A 24,479-nucleotide genomic window follows, 5' to 3' on the forward strand; every position below is an offset into this window, starting at 1 on the left:
TTCATTTCAGTGGATCTGCTATGAGTAAAACATGTTTGAATACCACCCTATATATTCCACGGAGCCGGAGTATTAAATATTGTTTCTTAATATTGTAAATGCAAGGCAGTTGGTACACAGAGGCATAGCTGGCACACATAGAAGGAGTAAGAGAACCTACAAGCAATGAAGAGATGTCCCTACTACACAAAGAAGAAATGTATACTCAATGCTGTGCCCATGTTTGCCTCTGCCTCCATCACTGCAGGCATTTGGACCTTAGAGGTTTGCCCAGAAGTGGGGGTGGCCTTTATGCACCCCATGTTGATACTATTGAGCTAGGTGGACCAATTGTCCAGCTTGGGATAAGGAACTTCCTGTGCTCCTCAGTTCCCTGCATCTTGATTGGCTGATGCTTGGAGCTCTAGTCTAGTATTATGAAGGAGAAAAACTCCATAGCAGCTTTCATCGGGGGAGGGCATTAACTCAGTGGTACATACATACATACATACATACCATTTAAACCATGATGGCCTACATCATGGGGAGGGGGGAATACAACAGTTAAATACATTGACTACAACATAGCAAAAGTAGTCATAAGTAGGCTTGAGAACAGTACATGTGAAAAGGATCTAGGAGTCTTGGTTGACCATAAACTTGACATGAGCCAACAGTGTGACGCGGCAGCTAAAAAAGCCAATGCAATTCTGGGCTGCATCCATAGGAGTATAGCATCTAGATCAAGGGAAGTAATAGTGCCACTGTATTCTGCTCTGGTCAGACCTCACCTGGAGTACTGTGTCCAGTTCTGGGCACCACAGTTCAAGAAGGACACTGACAAACTGGAACGTGTCCAGAGGAGGGCAACCAAAATGGTCAAAGGCCTGGAAACGATGCCTTATGAGGAACGGCTAAGGGAGCTGGGCATGTTTAGCCTGGAGAAGAGGAGGTTAAGGGGTGATATGATAGCCATGTTCAAATATATAAAAAGATGTCATATAGAGGAGGGAGAAAGGTTGTTTTCTGCTGCTCCAGAGAAGCGGACACGGAGCAATGGATCCAAACTACAAGAAAGAAGATTCCACCTAAACATTAGGAAGAACTTCCTGACAGTAAGAGCTGTTTGACAGTGGAATTTGCTGCCAAGGAGTGTGGTGGAGTCTCCTACTTTGGAGGTCTTTAAGCAGAGGCTTGACAACCATATGTCAGGAGTGCTCTGATGGTGTTTCCTGCTTGGCAGGGGGTTGGACTCGATGGCCCTTGTGGTCTCTTCCAACTCTATGATTCTATGATTCTATAAACAATAAACAAAACATTAAAAAATACACAATTAAACAACAATTTTCACATAGATTACAACAAGATCTAAAATAAAACACCAACAACAGCCTCAGCTGTTCAGCAGCCTCAGCTACTGATAGAACTTCTGTGTTGCATGAAGAACGTCCCAGCTTTCAAATTCTGTCATCTCCAGGTAGATAGGCCAATGGTCTGACTCAATGTAAAGCAGCTTTCTGTGTTTCTGCATTCTTGTCTTAACAGATGCCCTTTAGGACCTGACTGGAGTTGGTTACTGGTTCCCAATTTGTTCGTCCCGCCTTTTATACAGTGGTGAATGAGCATCCCCAATAAGGAACTACATTTTAGATTCTGTTTTGGATATTCATGGGAAAAAAGGAACTGAAAATTTGTCACTAGGATTGCCATAAGTCATGGTAATTCCTGACATGTCCTGGTTTTGGGGTGTAAAAATGGGGAAATCACAATTTTGCGGGCATCAGGAATTTTACTTTTTGAAATATGGCAACCCAGCTTCGAACCAACCTAAGCCTCCTCCTCTCATATGTGCAGCCAGTGAGTGAGCAAGGCGGTCTGCAAGAATGGTCTGGGTTGCGTTCTTGCATAATAGCTCTTTGAGTCATAATAGCTCTTTGAGTCATCCAGCTGCCACTTCCTAAGGAACGCAAATTTGATTGCTGCTTTTAGAGCTCCTAGATGACTGGTTTATCAAGCATTCTTCCTGATTTCCTTGCACGAAGTTTACATACAGGATATATATAGCTGCCATATCTTGAAGAACAAAAAGAGGACAGCCTGAGACGCTACCAGACCAAGTGGGAGAAAGAGGCATGCAGGCCTCTTTTGCTGGCTCAGGCTGGCAGCAGTCATGGCGTGCAGAGCAGCCCGCACTCCACTTAAATATTTATTATTTACACAATAATTCCTTTTTTATTTATTATAATTTTGTGTGCCCTCGGCTTGGTCTCCTTGCAGTGGAATCACCTACGGTGCCCTAAATCGGGTGCTGATCCCATCTTCATTTCTGAATTATTCACAAGAGGTTTTGCAAGAGAAATTGACCCCCGGCTCAAACCAAACTCAGCCATTTTGTGGTTCACCTCAGTTGCAAAAATGTATTGGCCGGCCTTGGTCTCTTCCCTTGTTTATTTCTTTGTTATTGTTATGTTAACGTCAAAAATTAAGCAAAACGTAAAAAATATTCCAGCTATTATCATAGTATTCTTTTTGCTTCTGAATCTCTCAACTGCTCATTTTTTGGGCTCTTGTGTATAGCAAATCTCAAGAGATGCCAAATGAAGAACAGGACGCTATCATGTTTAACAAAAAAAAAAAAAAAAGACATTTCTGGGATCTTACTTCCCCAATAAATGTGTTCAGCTTTGAAAGGCTTGTGTTAAGAAGTTGACAAATTAAAAAGATTCTGTAAAGACTGTAGCTCAGTTGGTAGAGCATGAGACTCTTAATCTTTGGGCAAAGATTTGGGGAAAACAGTCTTGCATTGAAGGTGGTTGGACTAGATGATTCTTGTGGCCCCTCCCAGCTCTATAATTCTATGACTAAACTCTCTCCTCTACCACCAGGTGCCCTTTGGGAAGGGTCCTGGTTACTTTTTATATGTTAATTACTCCTTCTTTTGGTTTTTTAAAATGTATATTACTGTAACATGTAAGTTGCCTTGAATCCCCCCCCCAATAAATTATTATAATAATATGGCCTCTTCTTTAACAGTTCCAGATTACTGTTATTGTTACCAGCAGCCATAATTACATCATCAAAAGGATGGTGTCTTCTCTTTAACAGCTCCAGAGGAAAATATATATATATATATATATATATATATATATATATATATATATATATATATATATATATACTTTCTTTCTTTCTTTCTTTCTTTCTTTCTTTCTTTCTTAATTACTGGACGAATTTGCACTACCCCATTTTGAAAATAAACAAAAATTAAGCACATCTGTTTCCTTAAGCAATGAAATGAATCTATAATTTTTGTTCCAGTGTTAAGGAAAAAGCTTAGCAGTCAAACCAGCCAGCTTTTTAAGCGTTCCTGCTGAATTTGTACAAGAGCCATCTTCTTTACTGTCACAGATTCATGAAACTGATATACTGTAAAGGGGAAAGCAGGTTTTTGAAAAGGATACTCTTGTATAGAGCATTGTTTTCTGCCGGCCTGTTTAACAATGAAAAAGTCAAGAGGTAACAGACTATTTTAAGAGGTATTCAATTCATAGATCTTAAAGGGGCACCCAGTTCTGAGATCAGATAAGGCCGAGGACGAAATTGGCAGAAACAGCAGTAAACAAAACACAATTGCACTGAATTAGTTCTCATTAAAGAGATAGTGCCACTCTAGTGACTTTGGAAGAGTAAAGGCATTGTCTGAAGGCCTTAATAGGTGATATAATATACTGGTCTTCTAGCACCAACTTTGTTCAATTTCTTTTAAAACATTTTAGGCTCTTACATAGATTACTGAAACTGCTATGTCCTGAAGAAACAGACAATATCCTTAACCCAAATATGTTGTAGTATGCAGGCTGTTTCTTTGGCCCTCTTGAGGTCCTGTCTTCCAAGCCATTGTAACCTTGTGAAGGTCGAGAATGGGTCTACACTTATTTCCCCTTCCATCCCATCATGGTATACCGGCTCAACCCCACCCTGGTGTTCACACATAGGTAGCCGCGTACCATGAGCTCCCAGCACCAGGGGTGTGCGTGCGTGCTGGGGGGGGGGGCATGCATGTGTGCCACGGAATGGGTCACAAAGGGTGGAGGGATGGAGGATCTCACCCCAGCCTCCCAGCTCTCACCGCTGACACTGCCAGAGCGACCCCACACCGGAGCCAAGAAGAACCACACTGTGTTGCCTGCCCACCCACACAGGAAGAGCCTGGCCACTCAACACAGTACTTGGCAGACATGAATGAAGCACACCCACAGCAGTGCACCCAGCATGGCCTGATACGGTGCTCCTCTCTGTTGGTTGCGCTGATGCTGAGAGAGGTAAGTAACAAAGGAAATCCCCTGTGTTGCAAAAACAGACAATATTAAGCAATACAGTCATACCTCGGGTTGAAGCTGCTTCAGGTTGAGCGCTTTCGGGTTGCGCTCCGTGGCGACCCGGAAGTAACGGAACACATTACTTCCAGGTTTCACCGCTCGCGCATGCGCAGATGGTCAAAATGATGTCACCCGCGGAAGCGGCGAGTCGCGCATGGACGCGGGTTGCGTTCACTTCAGGATGCGAACAGGGCTCCGGAACAGATTCCGTTCATATCCAGAGGTACCACTGTATTGTTTTTTTTTAAAAAAAAACAACAAACATTTTTATTAATTTTTCAATAAAAACATCCAATTAATATATCCAATCATAATACAAATAAAAAGCTAAAATAAAAAAGACCAAATTATAATCCAAATTATAATTATTGATTTTTTGGAGCTCCCTATAGTCTGGACCTCTGAAACATATCTCCACATCTCAGTCCTCCTAAGTAATACTGTTATTTAAGCAATAACAGGCAACACGAGGCTAATAATGTTCTTTTGTATATAATTTTTATTAATTTTCAACTTTTAATAATTATATAATACCATAACATAACAACCATTATATCATTTGCTCTGCCAAGCTTTCGACTTCCCTCCGTCCTTTTTCTGGTTTCCTTCTGTTACATTTTATTTTGCACATTTATAACATCTCCATCCTATATTTAACTTTGCTTGTCTTAAATAGAATGTTGATTCTTCTCATGAAGTGAGCCCTATCTCCATCCTGCTAGTGTCTTTATATGTGCACAGTTAGTCTCTAAATATAATATAAATTTAAGTCCATTCTTTCTGGAATGCTTGCTCACTCTGGTTCCAGATGCGTACGGTCAGCTTTGCCGCTCTCGCATACTCCATTACTTTCACCTGCCATTCTTCTATTGTTGGTAGCTCCTGTTTCCATTTTGGGGCTTGTAAAATTATTGCTGCCGTTGTAGCATACATAAACAGTTTTTGATCTATTTTTGGTATTTCCACTCCAATCATTCCTAACAGAAATGCTTCAGGTCTTTTTGGAAAGGTGTATCTGAACATTTTTAAAAAACTCATTATATATATTGAGGCTAATAATGATCTAACAATATATATATATATAACCTGTAATATTTCACAATTCTTAAACAGAGAATATATGATGGAGATACAAATAATAAAATAAATCAATATTGTATGAACAAAATACGGAAGGTAATCAATCGATATCACAGAGGTAAACAAGCCTTTCAATAGTCCCAATCCTGTAATCATGTGATAATAGAAACTCCAAGCGTAGCAGTTCTTGAACAGAGAATATGTAATAGATTTGCAGAAAATAAAAGTCTATCACTGTTGCATGAACAAAATTAGGCAATATAGTCCATCGGTAACCTCTCTATTGGTTCCACTGACACTGGGAGAGGAACACCAAGCCTCACTGCACCAGGGGCGCCTGCAATGCACCCCCTCAAAAATATGCACCCTGGACCACTGCTCCACTGCCCCCCCCTTACACTATGCCCCTGCACATTGGCAGATATGTCTGTAGAAAGGACTCTGCATTGTATATGCTTCAGCAAGCACAGAAAGTATAGCACCTTAAAGGCAGATGCCTTATGCCTCTGGAGAAGGTGGTGGTGCATGAATATTGCTGCATGAATTTTCACTGACAAAACCACACCACCACCCCCTTCTCCAGAGGCATGAGGCATGCTCAGTTCACACACATTTATAAGTATGGGGGGGGGGTGTAAATAGTGGAGGAGGCAGGAAGACCAAAAATGCAAGAGATGAAGTCTGTGGTGTTTCTCTGAGAAGCTCAGAAGTGACTTCAGCTTGCGTTGCCGTTGATCGCAGAAGCACCACCAGATGGCATCAGACGCTCTTCCCATCCAACGATGAGTCACTTAGTTGAAAAAACGACAACTAAACTCAAGCCCAATAAAATACAACCGTCTTCGTGGTATTATTTGTCTAGAATGGAATATGATGTGACTGTATAATAAAATATGATATAGCCAATGACTGCAGTTAAATAGGAGCCACAGTTTTATGCATTGGCAGGTGAATGGTCTGACAAAAAAGAACATTGCAAGAATTGGGAGTTTGAGGTCCCCTCACAAGACTATCCCGTGAAAAGGTATGTTGAATGATGACACCACTTTTCCCCAATGGCATTTTTCCTTTTCTTTTATGAATGAGCTGTTGCCCCCACCTGGAGATATTAAGGTAAAGGTAAAGGGACCCCTGACCATTAGCGAGCCGGCGTTTGTCCGCAGACAGCTTCCGGGTCATGTGGCTGGCATGACTAAGCCACTTCTGGCAAACCAGAGCAGCGCACGGAAACACCGTTTACCTTCCCGCCAGAGCGGTACCTATTTATCTACTTGCACTTTGACGTGCTTTTGAACTGCTAGGTGGGCAGGAGCTGGGACCGAGCAACGGGAGCTCACCCCGTCACGGGGAATCTTAGGCTAATAAAGATTTTGTCTCCTTTTCCTTTTATGATTAACTCTCACTCCTCTGGCTTACTGGGACATTGCTAACACCATTAAAACTACGGATTCTAAAAGTTTTTAGAAAGTTGCTTTGAGACTTTTTCTCATATAAACCACCGACAAATAAATTAAATAAAACAGCAACCATTATAACAATCTCATTCGGAGGCCACCCTCTGAGACACCTTTATGAGAACTGTGGTTCCTCATGTTGTTTAATTATAACAGCCAGTTGAAATTCCTACATCACAGGGGGTTGGATTAGATGACCCTACATCTCTTCCAACTCTACAATTCTACAATATTCCACAACCGGCTGCTACCACCAAGAGCATCTTCTTCCCGGTAGTCACCTGCCTCATTTCACTTGCCAGAAGCATCTGAAGAAGCACCTCTGAAGAGGATGTCAAGACTCAGGTAGGTATACATGGGAGAAAGTGGCTGGTCTCAAATGGTTTAGAGCTTTTAAGGTCAACTCCAGCTTAGAACCACCCTTTGGTGTATTTTTTAAAGCATCCTAACATCTTTCCAAAAGGCAAACCAGAAGCGTTCTACCAGGTTTAGATACCAGAAAATAGGGAGCAGCCCTGGTCACTAGCAAAGGTGGGAGTGAATGAGAGTCATCTATTTTTTTTTTCTTATTATGATTCACCAATATAACATATACACGCAAGCTTTCTCAATATTTAGTGAGATGTTTTATTGTGACTGCCTCACATATATACACATGATGTAAAAAGGTTCAATGAGTTTCCTTTTCCCCCTAATGGTCTTGAAATATTTTGATATGTATTTTCCATACATGTCACCTCCCTTAACCCAACAACAGAATCAGAACTTTATCTTCAAGCCAGTCATGTCTGACTCACTTTTATCAGATGGACTGAGTCATTTTTCATTTGAATTTCCACTGCATTTTTAAGTGTCACAACAGCAAACTGGCCCTCGGAGTTCACAGTTTCAGAATTCCAGTGGCCACAATGCATAAAATATGTAGCAAATAAATATGTTCTGTTTTTATTATTCTAGTCTATAGAAACAGATTTTCCCAATAAATAGTCATAATATTGGGCAATGTAGCTTAATTCCTGAAGATCCTACTGAAGATTTTATATGAACTTAATATAGAATCCAGCAGGCAATTCTCTGTTCGCACAGAAACATTCTGAGTTCACATTCTTAAAAGTCTGGTGGTGTTTGTCCAAAATATATTTCATCTGTTCAGAAGGCTTTCTTCAGGAAATGGTTCCACTACAACGTGTTCCTGAGTATAGGAATATCTTGCACCCGTCGTGCATCCAGGACATACAGGAAGAACCTATCAACAGAGACATATTTTACTTTAAAGATGGTGAACTAGATGGGCAGTTCGAGAATGCTGACTTTTGCACGTAAATGTGTTCTCTTCAGAACCTGCAGCTGAGAAATATCTTCTCACATTGACCATATATTGGCTTCAAACCATGGGCAAGTATGATGACTTCTAAAGATGCAAAGGAGTTTAGTTTTTGCAGCAGGGCCATCCCTACTGTTATGCAGAGGACCTCAGAGAGCAGGTGCTGGTAAGAACTGGTGGCCTGCTTCAATGTTCCCCTTTATTGGAGTTGCATGTACTACATGGTCTACCCTTCAGCCCCTAAGCTAGTCTGCTGTTCCATCACCAGTTCTGAAATCAGATTCAACTGCGAGTCCAGTAGACTTCTATACACAGAATGGAGAAAGGGCACCATCTAGTATTGCAGCTTAGGCTGGAAAGTTTATGAACCATTCCTGCTGTAAAGCTTGTACCAATTTTTCTCTTCCTTCTCTGTCACTTCTACAGAATGTTGCAGCATCACAAACATTCTGAGGTGCCAAGTTACTAGTGAACTTTATGATGGTTGCCACCTAAGGATGCTCTGTAGGACAGCAAAATCAATTGCCTCAATATCTAGACCATAAAAGAGGCTGGATGGTAAACTTTTGCTACTAAAGTAGGCATTACTGTGCCCAGATAGGCAGTATAAGCTAGTTTAGAGGTTTTTAAAACAAAACAAACAAAAAACAAAATGCAGCAATATTTCAGAATTCAAATTCAACTTTTGAAACTTATTTTTTGAAATTGAGTTTTCTGGCTGTCTAGAAGCCTGAAATCTTAAGTCTTGTGGCTATATATTTTTTTTAAAAAAACTTTTTTGTACAACTTTGTCAAATTCTTTCTTACTTTCTCAATCAATCAATATATTTACCATGCATAGAAGGTCTTGCTTCTCATTGGCTGGGTGTAGCCTCCTCCAACGGTACCAGATAAAAAAGAGCAATAGACCAAGGGAAAACATGGCCACCAAAATGCAAACTGCAATAGTGACAGAAGTTCCTGGCAGCAGATCTTCATTTTGAACTGCAGAAATAAATAAATAAATAAATAAGAATTGCTACTGAAACAGCATAAGAAAAAGTAGTGGAAAATAGCTTGATGTCTATACATAATAAGCTCAGCAGATGTATACCAATAGGGAGGAATTTCAATTCACTTAGTAGTTTCAAAACAATACATGAACCAAAACACAGCCACCCTTCAAAAATTACACTTATCTGAATTTTGCAATGTAGTTCTCCAGCCAAATAGCATGTGCAAAGGTACATATGTTGGGGGGATGTGTGCATACAAATGAATATATAAGTGAAAATAGCATACTAAAACACATTATTTTCAGAAAACTTGCCTTGTAAAATGTGTATATCATGCAAATGTGCATACAGACATTTGTACATTATGAGACATTAGCACTAAAATGTTGTTGAAAGGACAAGGACTTAAAAACTGATGTGGAAAAATGTATCTCAGACTGGGAAAATGAGAAACTGAGAGAAACTGAAACTGATAGATTTGTCCCTCCATTTCTTTAACTGATCCCCAAGATCTACACTGTGTGTTACAAAAGTGTTATATAATTTTGGCAGCACTATAACATCTGTGCTGTAGGCAGGTGTGGATGCTGGTGCATACAAGTTGTTGTTGTTGTTGTTGTTGTTGTTACCACTGGCATACGCACAGTATTCGAGGCAGTACCATGGTGTAAGTACCATCTTGTTTCCTAACATGTCATTTCTTTATAAACATAGGTATTTTATCATGGAAAGATTCATCACATTATATAAACAACACAGCCAGAAGCACAGTCAACAGCCAAGGACATCATTTTATTTTCACTCCCCATCTTCTGTCCTGGATTTTAACACATGTAAGATCATGATTTGTGAAGCTGCCTTTCTTTCAACCGACCAGGAAACAATGTCTCATTTTTAGCTATTCCAAAAGTGTAGTATGGTCTTCAAAATCTCTTTCGTCCACCCCACCTCCCAAAAAATCCATGTTTTGTTCAGATTGTGGCATTGGTGGTGCATTTAGAAAATGCATATTCTACAGGGTGCTAAAAAATATTGGGAGTGCCAAGTAAAAGAAATGTTATAGAACTACTGATTTGGCCAAAAGCAAGACCCTCCACTCATGGGGAAACCTGTGCCCAACAATGCGGATCACAACAGGCCACAAAACTGCAAGCACCCTGAAGAAAGGTGGCTAAAAGACTAGAGGTGATGGGCACACCCTGCAATCAAGTTGTCTTCTTCTTTTTTAATGTTCTATGCAATCAGCTTTTTTTAAAAAAGTAAGTAAGTTAAACCCAGAATCATCAAACTCACCATGTATAATCCCAGGTATAATCCCAGGTAAAGTCACCTCTTGTTCAGTGTTTAAAGATGGATGATGAATAACACAGGTTATTGTGTTGTCCCAGACATCTTTGAGGAAGACATAAGAAAAATTGCTGACAACGGTCACTGTCTGGTTTAGGTGCTGGGTGACATACTGCTTTGGCTCCACCAGAAGAGGTTTGGTGACCTTCCAGGTGATCTCTGGAGCTGGTCTCCCTGTTGCTGAGCAGCTTATCTCCACCACTTCTTCTTCAGGATTGCCTGGATCCAATACACTCTTCACCGTCACTTGGGGTTGTGTTAGAGCTTTAAAACAAAAGAAGCTAGTTAAAATGTCTTTGTAACTGCTAATTAAAAACTAAGAAGCCTGAGAAAGCAGGTACATCTTTCACTTGATGCTGAAATGGCAAGAGGTCTTGATGTACTCATAAGTACAAGGCACCACCAAGGGAAGGCTGTGTCTGTCATTGCCATTAGATGTAAAAAAGAGAGAGCCCCCTCTGCTGATCTGAGAGCATGGGAAGGGTTGATGTAGGAAACGTTGCCCTTTCAAGTACAAATGTTCTTGCTGAAAAGAAATAACATGGCATTGTTGGCCTTCCAGTAAGATTGGAGGCTTCCTTTAAGATCATACGACTCTTACCATAGACCTTGAGACATGTCCTGCCTGTGATGGGTCCTATGGGAAATACATTGAAGATGCACTTGTAACAGCCTTCATCCTTGAGTGTAGCATGGAAGGTGATGGCAGAAACCATCAGTCCACTTTGGGACATGTGAACATTTCTTTTGAATTTGCTCAGTATTGTAGTGCCACCAGCCTCACTGTAAGTAGCCATGTTGGTCTCTTGTTCCCCCTGCTCCTGCTGCCAGGTGATCTGAACAACGTCGTGCTTTTTGGCCAGCCGACATTGCAAAGTGACATTTTCTCCTGCTGTGATGTTCCGAAACCGCTCGTGAATCACCTGTGTTGCACCTGCAAAAGAAGCCAAGACTGCTTAAATTCTTGGGAGCTCAACAAACGCTTAGAACATAAGAAAATTCTGCTGGATCAGACCAAAGGTCCATCTGTTCTCTCAACATCCTGTTCTCACAATGGCCACCAGACGCCAGACTCCTATGGTATTTTCATAAACAGGGATGGTCCAATTTGGCAATCTCGGATTCTCATTTCTCCTATCTTAAGCTCAGTTCTCCAAATTTCCACCGCTGTTTTTTTATAGCCCTCAAGAATAGCATCTACATTTCCGTGCTCACATAACGTACCTGTTTCTATGCAGATTTTGCCTAATACACCAATTTTTGCAAAATAACTTCCCCAAATGCATTTTTATATCTTCCTTTCACTAATATATGCATATGTACACACACTTTACCCTAGTATATGCATTTTTGTACACACTAAAAGGTAAAGGTATCCCTGCCTGTACGGGCCAGTCTTGACAGACTCTAGGGTTGTGCCCCCATCTCACTCAAGAGGCCGGGGGCCAGCGCTGTCTGGAGACACTTCCGTGTCACGTGGCCAGTGTGACAAGCTGCATCTGGCGAGCCACAGTCGCACACAGAAACGCCGTTTACCTACCCGCTAGTAAGCGGTCCCTATTTATCTACTTGCACCCAGGGGTGCTTTCGAACTGCTAGGTTGGCAGGCGCTGGGACCGAACAACAGGAGCGCACCCTGCCGCGGGGATTCGAACCGCCAACCTTTCGATCGGCAAGCCCTAGGCGCTGAGGCTTTTACCCACAGCGCCACCTGCGTCCCTTTGTACACACTACTTGGCTGCAAAACTGCACTGCAAAATTAAACTGATTTCCGTTGCTGTTCATGTCCTGTTTTGGTAAGGGCAAATATAGTAGGTCCAACTTTAAATGTGAACTGGATCTTAAATGTGAACTCTTCCATCCCTAAAAAATAATAAACAAAGCATCTATCATCAGCTTTAGCAACACACTGCAAACTTCCCACCTTCTCGATAGTCATGTGGAAACTCAAGGCTGTGTTGAAGTAACATTCTCTGATCTGGAAATATTTCTCCATAATCACTGATGTAAGAAATGCACACTTGAAGCAAAGTTCTATAACCTGCTCAGAGGTACTTTTTTCATTAAATCAGAGAATCAAAGAACTGGAAGTGACTTTGAAATATGTTAAGCTTCTTTTTAAAGCTACACTCTCAGCAAGCAACATGTATAAGAGTGACAGAACAGGTACAATAACAAAAGAATAGATGCATCATATGATAAGTGATAAGCTGCTCTGGAGACACAACCTATGGTCAGAAACAGCTGAAGGCAGCTGTATAGAGAACAGCATTCGGGGCCCACCTGAATGACACAGAGATGATGCATAAGTCCCTAGAGTTCACCTCTAGCCCAGACATATAGTTCTGTTATGTAGACTTGTTTTAAAAGTGTTTCTGATTTCATCTGAGTCTTTATTGATCATTATTTTATAATCATTTTCTGTACACCACTTACGATATTTACTTTTTCTATTTAGCAATTCATACATTTTCCTGAATAAATGAATGAATGAAGCAGTTCAACCACCTTCTTGGTGCAGGATCTGAAATGTGAGACGCCTTGTCCCATATATTCTATTATGTTCCAGATTTGAACCTTGAATAAAAAGTAGGTGGCAGGGCTCAGTCCTGTTGCTCCATGGCACAGATCATTTTCATTCACTACAGGGTCTAGTTCACTACATTTATGTTACATTTTTGTTACATGTCAATTGGTAGTCTTTGTGTTTTTTTTATGAAATTTTTATTGATTTTACAAAAATTTTTAAAGAACAAACAAACACTTAAAAAGACAAACATACACGTATAATTTCATAACATATTTTCATAACCCTCCTTTCTGGGACTTCCCCATACCCCCCCCTTTCTGCATCCCAATGTCCAAGATTTTGTAGCAACTCCCAATTGTTACTTTCCAACCTCTGTCATCTTAGTCCTCTCTATGTTCTGACCTTATATCACTGTATCCCTTTATTTCTAGGAACCACAACACTTTAACATTCATTAAGTTTATAATAGTCCTTAAGATAGCTTTTAAATTTTCTCCAATCTTCTTCCACCGTCTCTTTTTGTTGGTCGCGGATTCTGCCTGTCATCTCGGCCAATGTCATATAGTCCATCACTTTCATCTGCCATTCTTCCAGAGTGGGTAGATCTTGCGTCTTCCAATACTTCGCGATAAGTATTCTTGCTGCTGTTGTAGCATACATAAAAAAAGTTCTGTCCCTCTTTAACACCAATTGGCCGACAATGCCCAAGAGAAAGGCCTCTGGCTTTTTAGGGAAAGTACATTTAAGTACCTTTTTCATTTCATTATAGATCATTTCCCAGAAGGCCTTAATCTTCGGGCACGTCCACCAAAGGTGGTAGAAGGTACCTTCAGTCTCTCTACATTTCCAGCATTTATTATCGGACATGTCAATTGGTAGTCTTTGGAGCACCAGTGGTCCATGAGCTTCGATCAGGTTGTCTGTGATGTGTCTATGGATTTGCGGTTGAAGATGAGAGAGGGCACATCCATTACATTAAATATCCATATGGATTTTCAGTTGTAATTTGTAATGCTTCTTCTATTTCTTCTGTTGTGTTTTATAAGATTACAAGTGGAACTCAATGGAATTCAAATTGTAATATAATAAAAGTACAATACATGAGAAATGATAGAATGAATAAAAATACAACAAAAACGATGTGGCGTTGCAATGGCTACAAAAGGCAGAAAGATAATTAAATGGTCTTCCAAGACTCACAGCCATTTTCAAGTGGTCTGTTGCAGGGGGAATGTTTAGGAACAGCTGTGCTAGAGAATCAGTGGCATTTTCACAGGGATTTTGCAAATACAGTAATTAAACTACAGTACAGTGGTAACTTGGGTTAAGAACTTAATTCGTTCTGGAGGTCCGTTCTTAACCTGAAACTGTTCTTAACCTGAGGTACCTACCACTTTAGCTAATGGGGCCTCCCACTGCTGCCGCACCACTACTGCGCGATTTCTGTTCTCACCCTGAAGCAAAGTTCTTAACCCGAGGTACTATTTCTGGGTTAGTGGAGTCTGTAACCTGAAGCATCTGTAACTAGAGGTACCACCTTATGTGCATTTATCTGTAAATAAAAACAGCATACAGTAAGGGTAAAACCAGGTCTGAGCTACCTTCCGCTGCACTACACTACACTGCTCTCGACAAACAAAGACAGCAGTGGCTGCTGCAGGCACTTCAGCTGATGTTTCTGGGCTGAGCACCACCACTCATTCCTGCAACCACTCCCTGCATAAGCCAATGAGCAGCAGTGGAGAAGGACTAGCTGGACTTTAAAAGCAGCTGCTGTTGCACAGCAACTGCTATATTACCTTAAAATACCTCCAGGAACAATGGACAGCTGCCGTATAGCAGCAAAACCACAAGTTTTCACTTGGAGTCCTGACCAAAAAATGTAAAAGGGTATGGTAGCATCAGACCTAGTGGGACCAACAGTTGCCCTACCACTCCAGGCACTGACATCCCAGGGCCTGAATTAAACTAGCTTGCCATGGTGCAGTACTCACCAGATATCACCATCATGCAGAATACGAAGGTGAGCCGAAACGCAGAGTACATCTTGCCTCTGTAGTCTGCTGTCCACTGATCAGTTCTGCATTGTGTATTCAGAAATATAGCTACTTCTGCTTTGGATACTCCCAGGGGGAACTGGCTTTCATAACAGCTACACTTTGATGGTAATTGAACACACCCACACACACCCACACACCCACGCACCCACCCACACACCCTGGCCCATTTTAACTATAAACAAATTAAATTAATTGGTCTTATCTTTTTCCATTTCAAAAGAAACTGATATTTTCATATCTCAGGACTTTGGATAGTGAGAAGAGAAACATTTCCATATTAAAGCTAAAGGAAGCTTTGCATTCCTGAATGTTATTGTCCCTGTTTTGAATGTGGGACACATTCTAGCCAGGCAAAAGCACTCAAAAAGGGCCTGGCCTAGAGAGAGAGTCTTAAGCACCAAATAGAGAGGCCTGGAGTGCATAATCGGCCTTTGGGTCTGAGATTCCTCACACTTGAGACAGTAAATAAAAGCACTGAGCACACTACAACTTTGACCCATGACAACACTTATTTCTCTAAATCTTCTTTCCCCCCAAACTTTGTGCTCTCAGGCAAGGCCGCCACATGTGCCTATAGGCACCTATTTCTTTCACATCTTCTCCAATAGTAGGTAGCAGGGCAGTGCTGCTTACCTGACTTCCCCACTGTCTATAACCAAGAAGGAGACATGAAGGGGTGAAATGGCAAAGGAATCAAATTTCTAGTCTGCTTATCTTCCCAAAAGAGCACAAGGCAGCAAACAACAAAGTAGTTAGTAGAAACAGGATAATTAAAATTAAATAAACCTATTTAAAACCTTCAAAAATAATAAAGGACATCTAAAAATCATTTTTTAAAATACCAACTAAAATCTTTTAAAGCTATCCTCAGGCAACACATTGGCTCAAGACTTTAGCCCAAGGATAGCCAAGGTGATGCTCTCTCAATGTTCTTGGACTCCAGCACCCATCAACCGCAGCTTGCATGGCCAATGGCCAGGGGTGATGGGAACTGTAGTTCAGCAGCATCTGGAGGGCACTGTGTTGGCTACCCCTGCTTGGCCCCTTTCACCATGAGTGCTCACATATTCAATTGTGGGGACAGATGCCCAGCCAATTAGCCTTGCACTTTCTTGGCCTTTATATGCCCAAGTTAGTGTGAGATTCTACCAGGGAAGGGCCATATCTCAGGTAGAGCACCTGCTTTGTATGCAGAAGGTCTCAGGTTCAACTCCAACATTTCCAGGTAGGGCTGGAAGAAAACCTTGCCTGAAGAGCAGCTTCCAGTGTAGACAGTACTGAGCTATATAGACTAATGTTCTGACTCTGTATAAGGGAGCTTCCTATGTTCCTACAACAGCATAAGCTCCTCGTAGGCCAGACACCAAAAGACTAATAAGACCAAATACTGTTTATTGCACTGAATTTACTCATGTTTTACCCTGAGCTTCTATGGACTCCAATGCTCAGCTGGTTCTACAGACCCAAGATGTCTCATACATAGCAGACAAGGTCAATGGTAGGGTTGCCATATTTCAAGGGGTAAAAATCTGGACACAAAAAGTTGTTGAGCTTTTTTAGAGCCAAGCCAGAGCCAGAACCTGAACCAGAGCTGCCCTTGCACATACCCCAAAAAAATTAAAAACCAAAAATCCTGAACATTTGCTTTAAAATGTAAAATTCTCTCCAGGTGGGCATGTAGGACCCCAAAAAGAAGACATGTCCTGGAATTCCTAAACATATGGCAACCCTGTCAATAGTGTTACATCCATGACACAGCATTCTAAAGAAGAAACATTTTACTAATCACTTTGGCTGCATAATTCATCATACTTCAAAACCCCATGTTGTCAGTTTACGATATGTGCTATAAAAGGGAAACACCCAGAAACCACTAGATAGCAAAAAGTTTACCGTACACACAGATCTTTATCCCCAAGAAACCAACTTCTTCTTATTTATTTCCTTAAAACACAGTTTTTGTAACATGAATGTTTAAACCTTCTTCCAGGATTTATTTCTATTTTTGTGCTTGGGGACACTGGATGAAAAATGAGGAGGTGGACATCAGGCTGCTTTGCAAACGAAAGAGGAACAACATTGTGTGGTACGTTTTATGAGCAAACTTCTCTTATGCTATTTTATCATGTGGGCAAAATGTTTAGCCGGAGATAAGGTGATGCACATTGAAAGTCAGATGATGAATCATGACGAACCCCCCAAAAAGAATCCCAGCCATATCACCTGGGTCTTTCCTCTCTCGTTACTAGAAAGCCACAATTAGCCTGTTCTGACATATCACTTTGAAGAAGTGACATCATTTATCTCTTTGGCAGCTACACACCTACCTGTGATGTAAAAGGGGAATTTCTTTGCTGTGTCATTTTACTCTATTGATTTTGGTTACGGAAACCATGTGAAAGAACGTTTATACCTTCTGACGGGATTTCACTCTTCTAACGTTATTGGCAGAGCAATTACTATAACACACTCAAAAAAGGAAGGAAGGGGAAGTTGAAAACTCTCACAGAAGAGATGGGGAATAAAGGAAGCAAAGAAAGGTACGTTTAGCGTTACTTCAAGTGGGAGGGGATTCAGGTTATCCCAGCTCCAGATTTAACCTTGGACTTTCCCAGTTCAAGCAGATAATGGACCAAACTTCTTCAATGGTTTAATAAAAGTTGTACTTATAAAATGATGTCGGGAGACAAGGCTTCTTGTATACTTGGCATCCTATGTCTGCATGTTTTTAATCTATAATATATAGCTATAGATATGTAGATATAGTTTTAATTCTATTAATGTTTAATTGTTTTTTTAATTATTCTTTTTCTGTGTTTTAACTGTTCTTATTTTATCTTTAAGCCACCTTGAATCCCTGCCAGGGAAAAAGGCTGGGTTTAATAATGCTTGAGGATCTCAAACTTAGATGTACAGAAGAGGGATCCTAAACCTAAAGGATTGTGATGTTCTACCATCTTAAGGCTGGACTTCTTTGGGATGAGGCTGAAGTGTTAGGGATAAGCCCTCCATCCACTAGACAATGCCATCCAATTTGGCTTTCATGAACTCTATGCATTTTTCTATTAATTTGTTATTTCTATTAATTCATTATTATAAGGTAGCTTCCTATGTTAACTTGTGGGCTCGCCGCACTGTACTGAAACTTTCCCTTTTCCCTATTAGCAGGACCATTTCATAGTCAGATGGGGTGTGGGCATTATTTCATATAAACATGGACACCAACGCAAAGAAAGAAAGACAATTCTAAAGTCTTGTGTTTGCTATTGTGCCACGAATCACTTCACACACCCATTCATGTAAGAGTTTCTGTATGTAGGATCAGTTTATCTCTCTTTGACATGCCTCTGCCTTAGTAAGACACCCAGATGAAACAAGGAGTTGGAGAAATGGGTGCTAACAGATATTCAGAAGGGGAAAGCATTTACAGTACTTGTACACTGTGGCTGAACTCCATTCTCAAACAGCTTCTCTGGTTTTTATGTTGCAGCAGAAAGCCTTTGCCCTGCCTGAGGAGAAAGAAAGGCTTTCACATCAGAAGTGAGTGAGTAGTTACTTCTCTAAGCCTATTGCAGAGCCTGCTAGGGGGGCTTCTAGAGCATCACCACTTTGGGGCGGCATTCAGTCGCACACTGGCAAAGGCAGGTTATGCAATTAAATTTGGTCTCCAAAGTTCCTCCAAAGATTGGCTTTTCCCCACATGATGGGAAATTGTACAGGAAAGTGTGGATCACAACTCGCTTGACACAACACAAGGAAACAAAAATGAATTCTAGATAAACAGGCTTTGTAGAAGTGAAAATGACAGCACTGCAGCAGAGCTTCACGCTTTTCAGATCGACTGAGCAAAGGGCTTTGGGTTTTTTTCAGTATTAGAACTGAGGTGAGCTTTCACGAAAAAAGCCCACTCCTAGTTACCATAAGCTTTTCTTATTTCTGCTGCCTAAATTAGGTGGGGAAAGTTAATTTTGTTGTTGTTGTTGTCAGGAAGCAGGATCCATGATATTTGTAGTTTCTCATGCCTACCTCAATGTTGTTGTAATTATTTTTACACTCAAATCTTATTTCTGCTTCTCCTTCCAGTACAAGCTGAGGACGTTTCATCAGTTCATGATGAGGTACTGAAAGATTTTTCCTATCCTCTTCAAGATTGTGTTTATTATTTATATTTATATCCTGTTTTCCCTCTGAGGAGCTCAAAGTGACAATAGTTACTGTATTTTTCATACAGTAACTAAGACACACTTTTTTCCTCCTAAAAAGTAAGGAGAAATGTCTTTGTGTCTTATGGGGTGAATGTGTGGTCCCTGGAGCCGAATTGCCCAGGGGAGAAAACAGATAATACTTTTTCTTTTTTCTTTTTTGAAAGTGGGAAGTGGGTGTTGAAACAAAGTGGCTGATCGGCAAGTGATCGGGAGGGAGATAAGGGACGCTAGCAATAAAGGAGGCTGCCTGGGAGGGGGAAGGTAAAGACAGCGAACTTGCAAGGAGAGGAGACAGGAAGACTAAAGCAATGAGGAGAGAAATTAGAAGAAAAGGAGGAGCAAAAAACTGCTCCAGCTAAGGCAAACAAGAGGAAAGGGAGTGTTGAAAGGAAGCAGCTGATCGGCAAGCGATTGGGAGGGAGAAAAGGGACACTAGGGATAAAGGAGGCTGCCTGGGAAGGGGGAGGTAAAAGCCCATGGATCCTCAGGATTTTTGCATTGGGTCACCCCAAATTCACCATCAGATCACATAGCATGTCCATGACTACAGACTACACCAAAAAAAATCATGCACCCACTGTTGCATGGAGCCGCAATGGTGCAAAAGCGTGGTTACAAAGCATGGATCCACATGGATCCTCAGGATTTTTGCATTTGGTCACCCCAAATTCACCATCAGATGACATAGCATGTTCATGGCTACAGCTTGCACCAAATAACCACACATCCACTGTTTCGTGGGGTTGCAATGGCACAAAAACATGGTTACAAAACACGGATCCACATGGATCCTCAGGATTTTTGCATTGGGCTACCCCAAACTCACTGTCAGATCACATGTCTGTGGCCACAGCATGAGCTACAAAAATCATACATCCACTGTTTCATTCAGAATAGTTTTTTTTCTTGTTTTCCTCTAAAAACTAGGTGTGTCTTATGGTCAGGTGCATCTTATGGCGCGAAAAATACTGTATTTCCCTTCCCATTTTATGTTCCTAGTAAGCAAACACCTCTTCACAGGAAACCTGAGTATTGTAGCTTTGTAAAGGGAAGGGGGTCTCCTAGCAACTCTCAATTACCCCTTAATGAACTACAGGATGCCTTGGCGGAAGACATGATTGTTTAAAGTGGAGCAATACTGCTTTAAACATATAGCACAGGTCAGGCCGTATTGTACTTATTAATTCCTAAAAGCTGCCTCTTTTGGTGTTTACCCTAGAAGGCAAGATTTAAATGCATGAGTTAAATAAATAAATATATTTTTAAAAAGGTAACAAATTCTTTAGGATTGCAAAATGTTGCTTCAATATCTTTTCAGTCATATATGTAATACCTAAGGTCAAGCTGATAAATGAGAAAGAGGCCCTGCTAGAGCATAATTGTGTTACACTAAGAAGGGATTATTTATTTACTTGCGTTCTGAACTCTCTTGTCCCATTTGGTTCCTATTCTGGTGTCATGCTCTAAGGCCAAGGAGTGTAAAGAGAAGTTTGGGTTTTGCATAAGGATGAGTCATAAATTCTGTGTGAACTTGATGGCCTCATACGAACTGGGAAAATTGACAATGTTCAGCAGAGGTAACCACTGAGAGAATTTTTTGTTGTTATAGGAATGGCTGAGTTATTCTGGGAGACTCATATCTCATTATGCTCAGGTGAATACCAAGCAGAAACCAACAAAATATATTTGTGACAGAGCCCTGCTGAAATCCATGATACTGAAGTATGGAGTTAAATACTTACAGGGACTCCAGATATTACAGAACTCCAACTCCAGTCACCCCTGGCTACTGGTCATATATACAGTTGCTGGGAGTCCAATAATATCTCAAAAATAGTGGCTAAATGAAGTTGGAAGTAAATAATTGATGGCACCCCCCCCCAAACAATTTTGTGACTGGGGTAGGGAAGTAAACTCTTCAAGGGAGGGCCAAGCCAAATTATTTTGCATTAAAAACAAACAAACATGACTAAGTGTGGAAACTTGGAAAACTGAAGTTAAGATAGATAAAATGATAAACTGGGGGGAAACCACAACTGACAGATTATCCAGTTCCTAGCTGCACTACCAATGATTGGTAACAGTATTAGGCAGAAGAATTTCATTTACGGTCTCCACACACAATTGAAAGCTGCATTTTTTATGTTAAAGTTGATTTCTTTCTCCCTAGGAGAACACTGATGACAAAGTCTCTACAGAGCCCTCTGAAATATGCTACGCTACCCTTGACCATATTATTAGAGGAAATGACATTAAAGGACACAAAACAAGCACTACCACCATCTATGAAGATGTCATCGTTATTCCGAAAAGAGTGAGCTCTTCCAGCTTCCAGTACAACAGTGACTATGATGATGTTGTGAAAGATTAGTTCTCCTCTTTGGGATAAGAAAACATTACATTTCATAGCATAATGGCGAAAACTTCATTGCCATAAATATTTCCCACTGCATCAGCTATAGTGCCTCAAGTTATTTTGGGGTGGTGGTGACACATGCATTGCATAAGCACCTGCGCTCAGAGATCTGCACTGGTTGCCAATTTGCTACTGGGCCAAGTTCAAGGTGTTGCTATTAGTATATAAAGCCCTGAACAACTTCAGTTTACCTATGAGATTTCCTCCCCTCATATATGACCATTCAACTGCAGTGGAACTGACATGGCTGCAGGTGTCAAATGATACTTGTTCCGCATTTGTAAGAACTCGATCTTTTCATATGGCAGCACTTCCACTTTGGAACTCCCTGTCTATTGATATCAGGAAGGACCCCTTCACTGTACTCCTTTTTCCACCTGCTAAGAGCATTTTTGTCCAGACCACCCTACCCAGATGTTTAGAAAGCTGGTGTGGATTTTAATCTAATTTTGGTCTATTGTTATTTTAACTTTTCCAGTATCTTAAATGATTGTTGTTAGTTTTATTGTGATAAATTTACTGTTTATTGTGTTAGTGATAATTTTATTTTAGCAATTTATTTCTCACTAATTATTATTGTAGTTAGTGAAAGTTAGTATTTATTTTAAAAATAAAAAAATAAAGTGGTGTATAAATTTTACAAAATAGAAAACAATAAACATCCCTCTCACCCAAGCACTGCTGTTGTAGTCATTAGGACCTTCATAGTGCAGTACAGTGGTACTTCGGTTTAAGAACAGCCCTGTTTACGAACTATTTGGTTTACAAACTCCGCAAAACCGGAAGTAGTGTTCTGGTTAGCAAACTTTACCTTGGTCTACGAATGGAAGCCGAACGGTGGAAGGGCACCGGCGGCAGGAGTCCCCATTAGGGAAAGTGTGCCTCGATTTAAGAACGGCTTTGGTTTAAGAACGGGCATCCAGAATGGATTAAGTTCATAAACCGAGGTACCACTGTATAATGACATCCACACAGATCCAGAGGCATTCATAGGGAATAGGGAGAGAATCTAAATCAATGCCTTCATAAGACATATATATATTGAGTTAGGACTTTTTCTGCTCTTTTGATTGTAAATTGTTTTACCTGGTTTTCATGTTGCATTTTTATATTGTTACCTGGCAGTTGTGGTGAATGTAGGTCATTAACAGCAGCAGCAGCAGCAGCAGCAATAAAGCTCAAGGTGATGAGTGGAAAGGGAAGAAAGCTTTGGTCAGTGTGGCTGGTGTCCACTGCCATGGTCGTTCATTCAAAGGCTGGATCTGATCTCATCCCAGATCCCAAATGGAATTGGGCTGATTTAGGTCAGTCTGGGATTTGGTTGGCTTCAGTGGAGGCAGCAGAGTTTTAATGCACGGGAGAGAAGGAGCCAAATTTTATTTTATTTGACATATTTATCTGCTGCTTAATTACCTAAGTATCTAGTAGTGTACACAAAAATTATCGTATTAAAAATTATACAATGGATAAAAGCAATCAAAAGTAATCATAAAAACAGAAAACTCCCTGAAAAATGCCTGCTGAAAAAGAAAAGTATTTGGCAGGCTCCTGAAGTTGAATGGTGAGAGCCCCTCTTTAATCTTAACTGGCAGGAAGTTCCACAGAATCATGGAAACCTATCTAAGAGTTTGCTTGCCCATGTGGGTCTGTCTCTTGGGCTTCTCCTAATTGGGGTACTTCCTCATCTGAAATAAACTTTGAAGAAATAAAAAAAAGGTGTTTTCTCTCTTTAAATGTCACAGTGTAATGACTGGTGATTGTGATGGGCCTTTAGCTGTCACTGTAAACCACCCTGGAAATTATTCACATTGAACGATAAGCTACAAATCTATTGGATAAAGAAACTAACACCTACTGATTCCTCTCCTGGGGTCCCTTCATAAGAATTCCTTGTTGGTTTTCTTTAATACTGTGTTTCGTTAATTATGAACGTATCCCTGTTAAGGTGGCTCTAGTCATTCTCAGAAGGGTAGTTTCAGAAAGGGATACTGGGGAAACTCCTGTTGCCCATGTTCCATCTTGTCCCTCATGATATTTAACACATACATGAAATTTCTGGGTGAGGTCATTGGAGGTTTGAAGTTCATTGGGTTGGCTCCAACACAGCCATCCCACTTGCGCAATGAAGGTTCATTCTGCTCTCTATCCCTACAGTTCCTTGTACACCCTCATAATCTGCCACAGAGGGAGCAGATTAGGGGGAGGGGCAGGAAAGGAGAGGAAGGTAAGCCCTGTTCCATGAGTAGAACACCAAACACACTATGTTGGATACAACCCAGGACCATCTCCTTCTCTTTCCATCTAAATCCAAGGGAGCTGTTCAAGTTCTGAATTAAGCTCCAGCTATGGAGTTATGTGGCGCTGTGGGTTAAACCACAGAGCCTAGGGCTTGCCAATCAGAAGGTCGGCAGTTTGAATCCCCACGACAGGGTGAGCTCTCATTGCTCGGTCCCTGCTCCTGCCAACCTAGCAGTTTGAAAGCACATCAAAGTGCAAGTAGATAAATAGGTACCGCTCCAGCAGGAAGGTAAACGCCGTTTCCATGCGCTGCTCTGGTTCGCCAGAAGCGGCTTAGTCATGCTGGCCACATGACCCGGAAGCTGTATGCTGGCTCCCTTGGCCAATAAAGCGAGATGAGCGCCGCAACCCCAGAGTCGGTCACGACTGGACCTAATGGTCAGGGGTCCCTTTACCTTTACTATGCATGACA

The 24,479-nt window shown here is 41.0% G+C and overlaps 2 protein-coding genes across 7 annotated transcripts; one reads left to right on the forward strand and one right to left on the reverse strand.

The window, feature by feature from the left end:
- Positions 1–4,854: 4,854 nt before the first annotated feature.
- Positions 4,855–15,183, reverse strand: LOC310704760 (OX-2 membrane glycoprotein-like). Its single transcript, XM_083498725.1, has 5 exons — positions 15,083–15,183; positions 11,160–11,492; positions 10,505–10,822; positions 9,049–9,200; positions 4,855–8,138 (listed from the first exon to the last, which is right to left on the reverse strand). The coding sequence occupies exons 1-5, from the start codon at positions 15,132–15,134 to the stop codon at positions 8,034–8,036; spliced, it is 960 nt and encodes a 319-aa protein (XP_083354851.1). The 5' UTR covers positions 15,135–15,183; the 3' UTR covers positions 4,855–8,033.
- A 1,108-nt stretch (positions 15,184–16,291) lies between these two features.
- LOC310704789 (uncharacterized protein) lies at positions 16,292–24,273 on the forward strand. 6 transcript variants are annotated; one of them, XM_083498782.1, is made up of 6 exons: positions 16,292–17,234; positions 17,600–17,688; positions 18,639–18,688; positions 19,232–19,266; positions 20,963–21,007; positions 21,524–24,273. In XM_083498782.1, the coding sequence occupies exons 2-6, from the start codon at positions 17,663–17,665 to the stop codon at positions 21,722–21,724; spliced, it is 357 nt and encodes a 118-aa protein (XP_083354908.1). In that variant the 5' UTR covers positions 16,292–17,234; positions 17,600–17,662; the 3' UTR covers positions 21,725–24,273. The 6 variants fall into 6 exon arrangements, 5 of the variants coding, with proteins under 5 accessions (XP_083354908.1, XP_083354909.1, XP_083354907.1 ...); XM_083498783.1 differs by having other exon boundaries at positions 18,642–18,688; XM_083498781.1 differs by having other exon boundaries at positions 16,292–17,688.
- Positions 24,274–24,479: the final 206 nt, after the last annotated feature.

Source organism: Podarcis liolepis (genome assembly GCF_965112155.1).
Source record: "Podarcis liolepis genome assembly, chromosome: 4".
In the NCBI taxonomy this organism is placed as follows: Eukaryota; Metazoa; Chordata; class Lepidosauria; order Squamata; family Lacertidae; genus Podarcis; species Podarcis liolepis.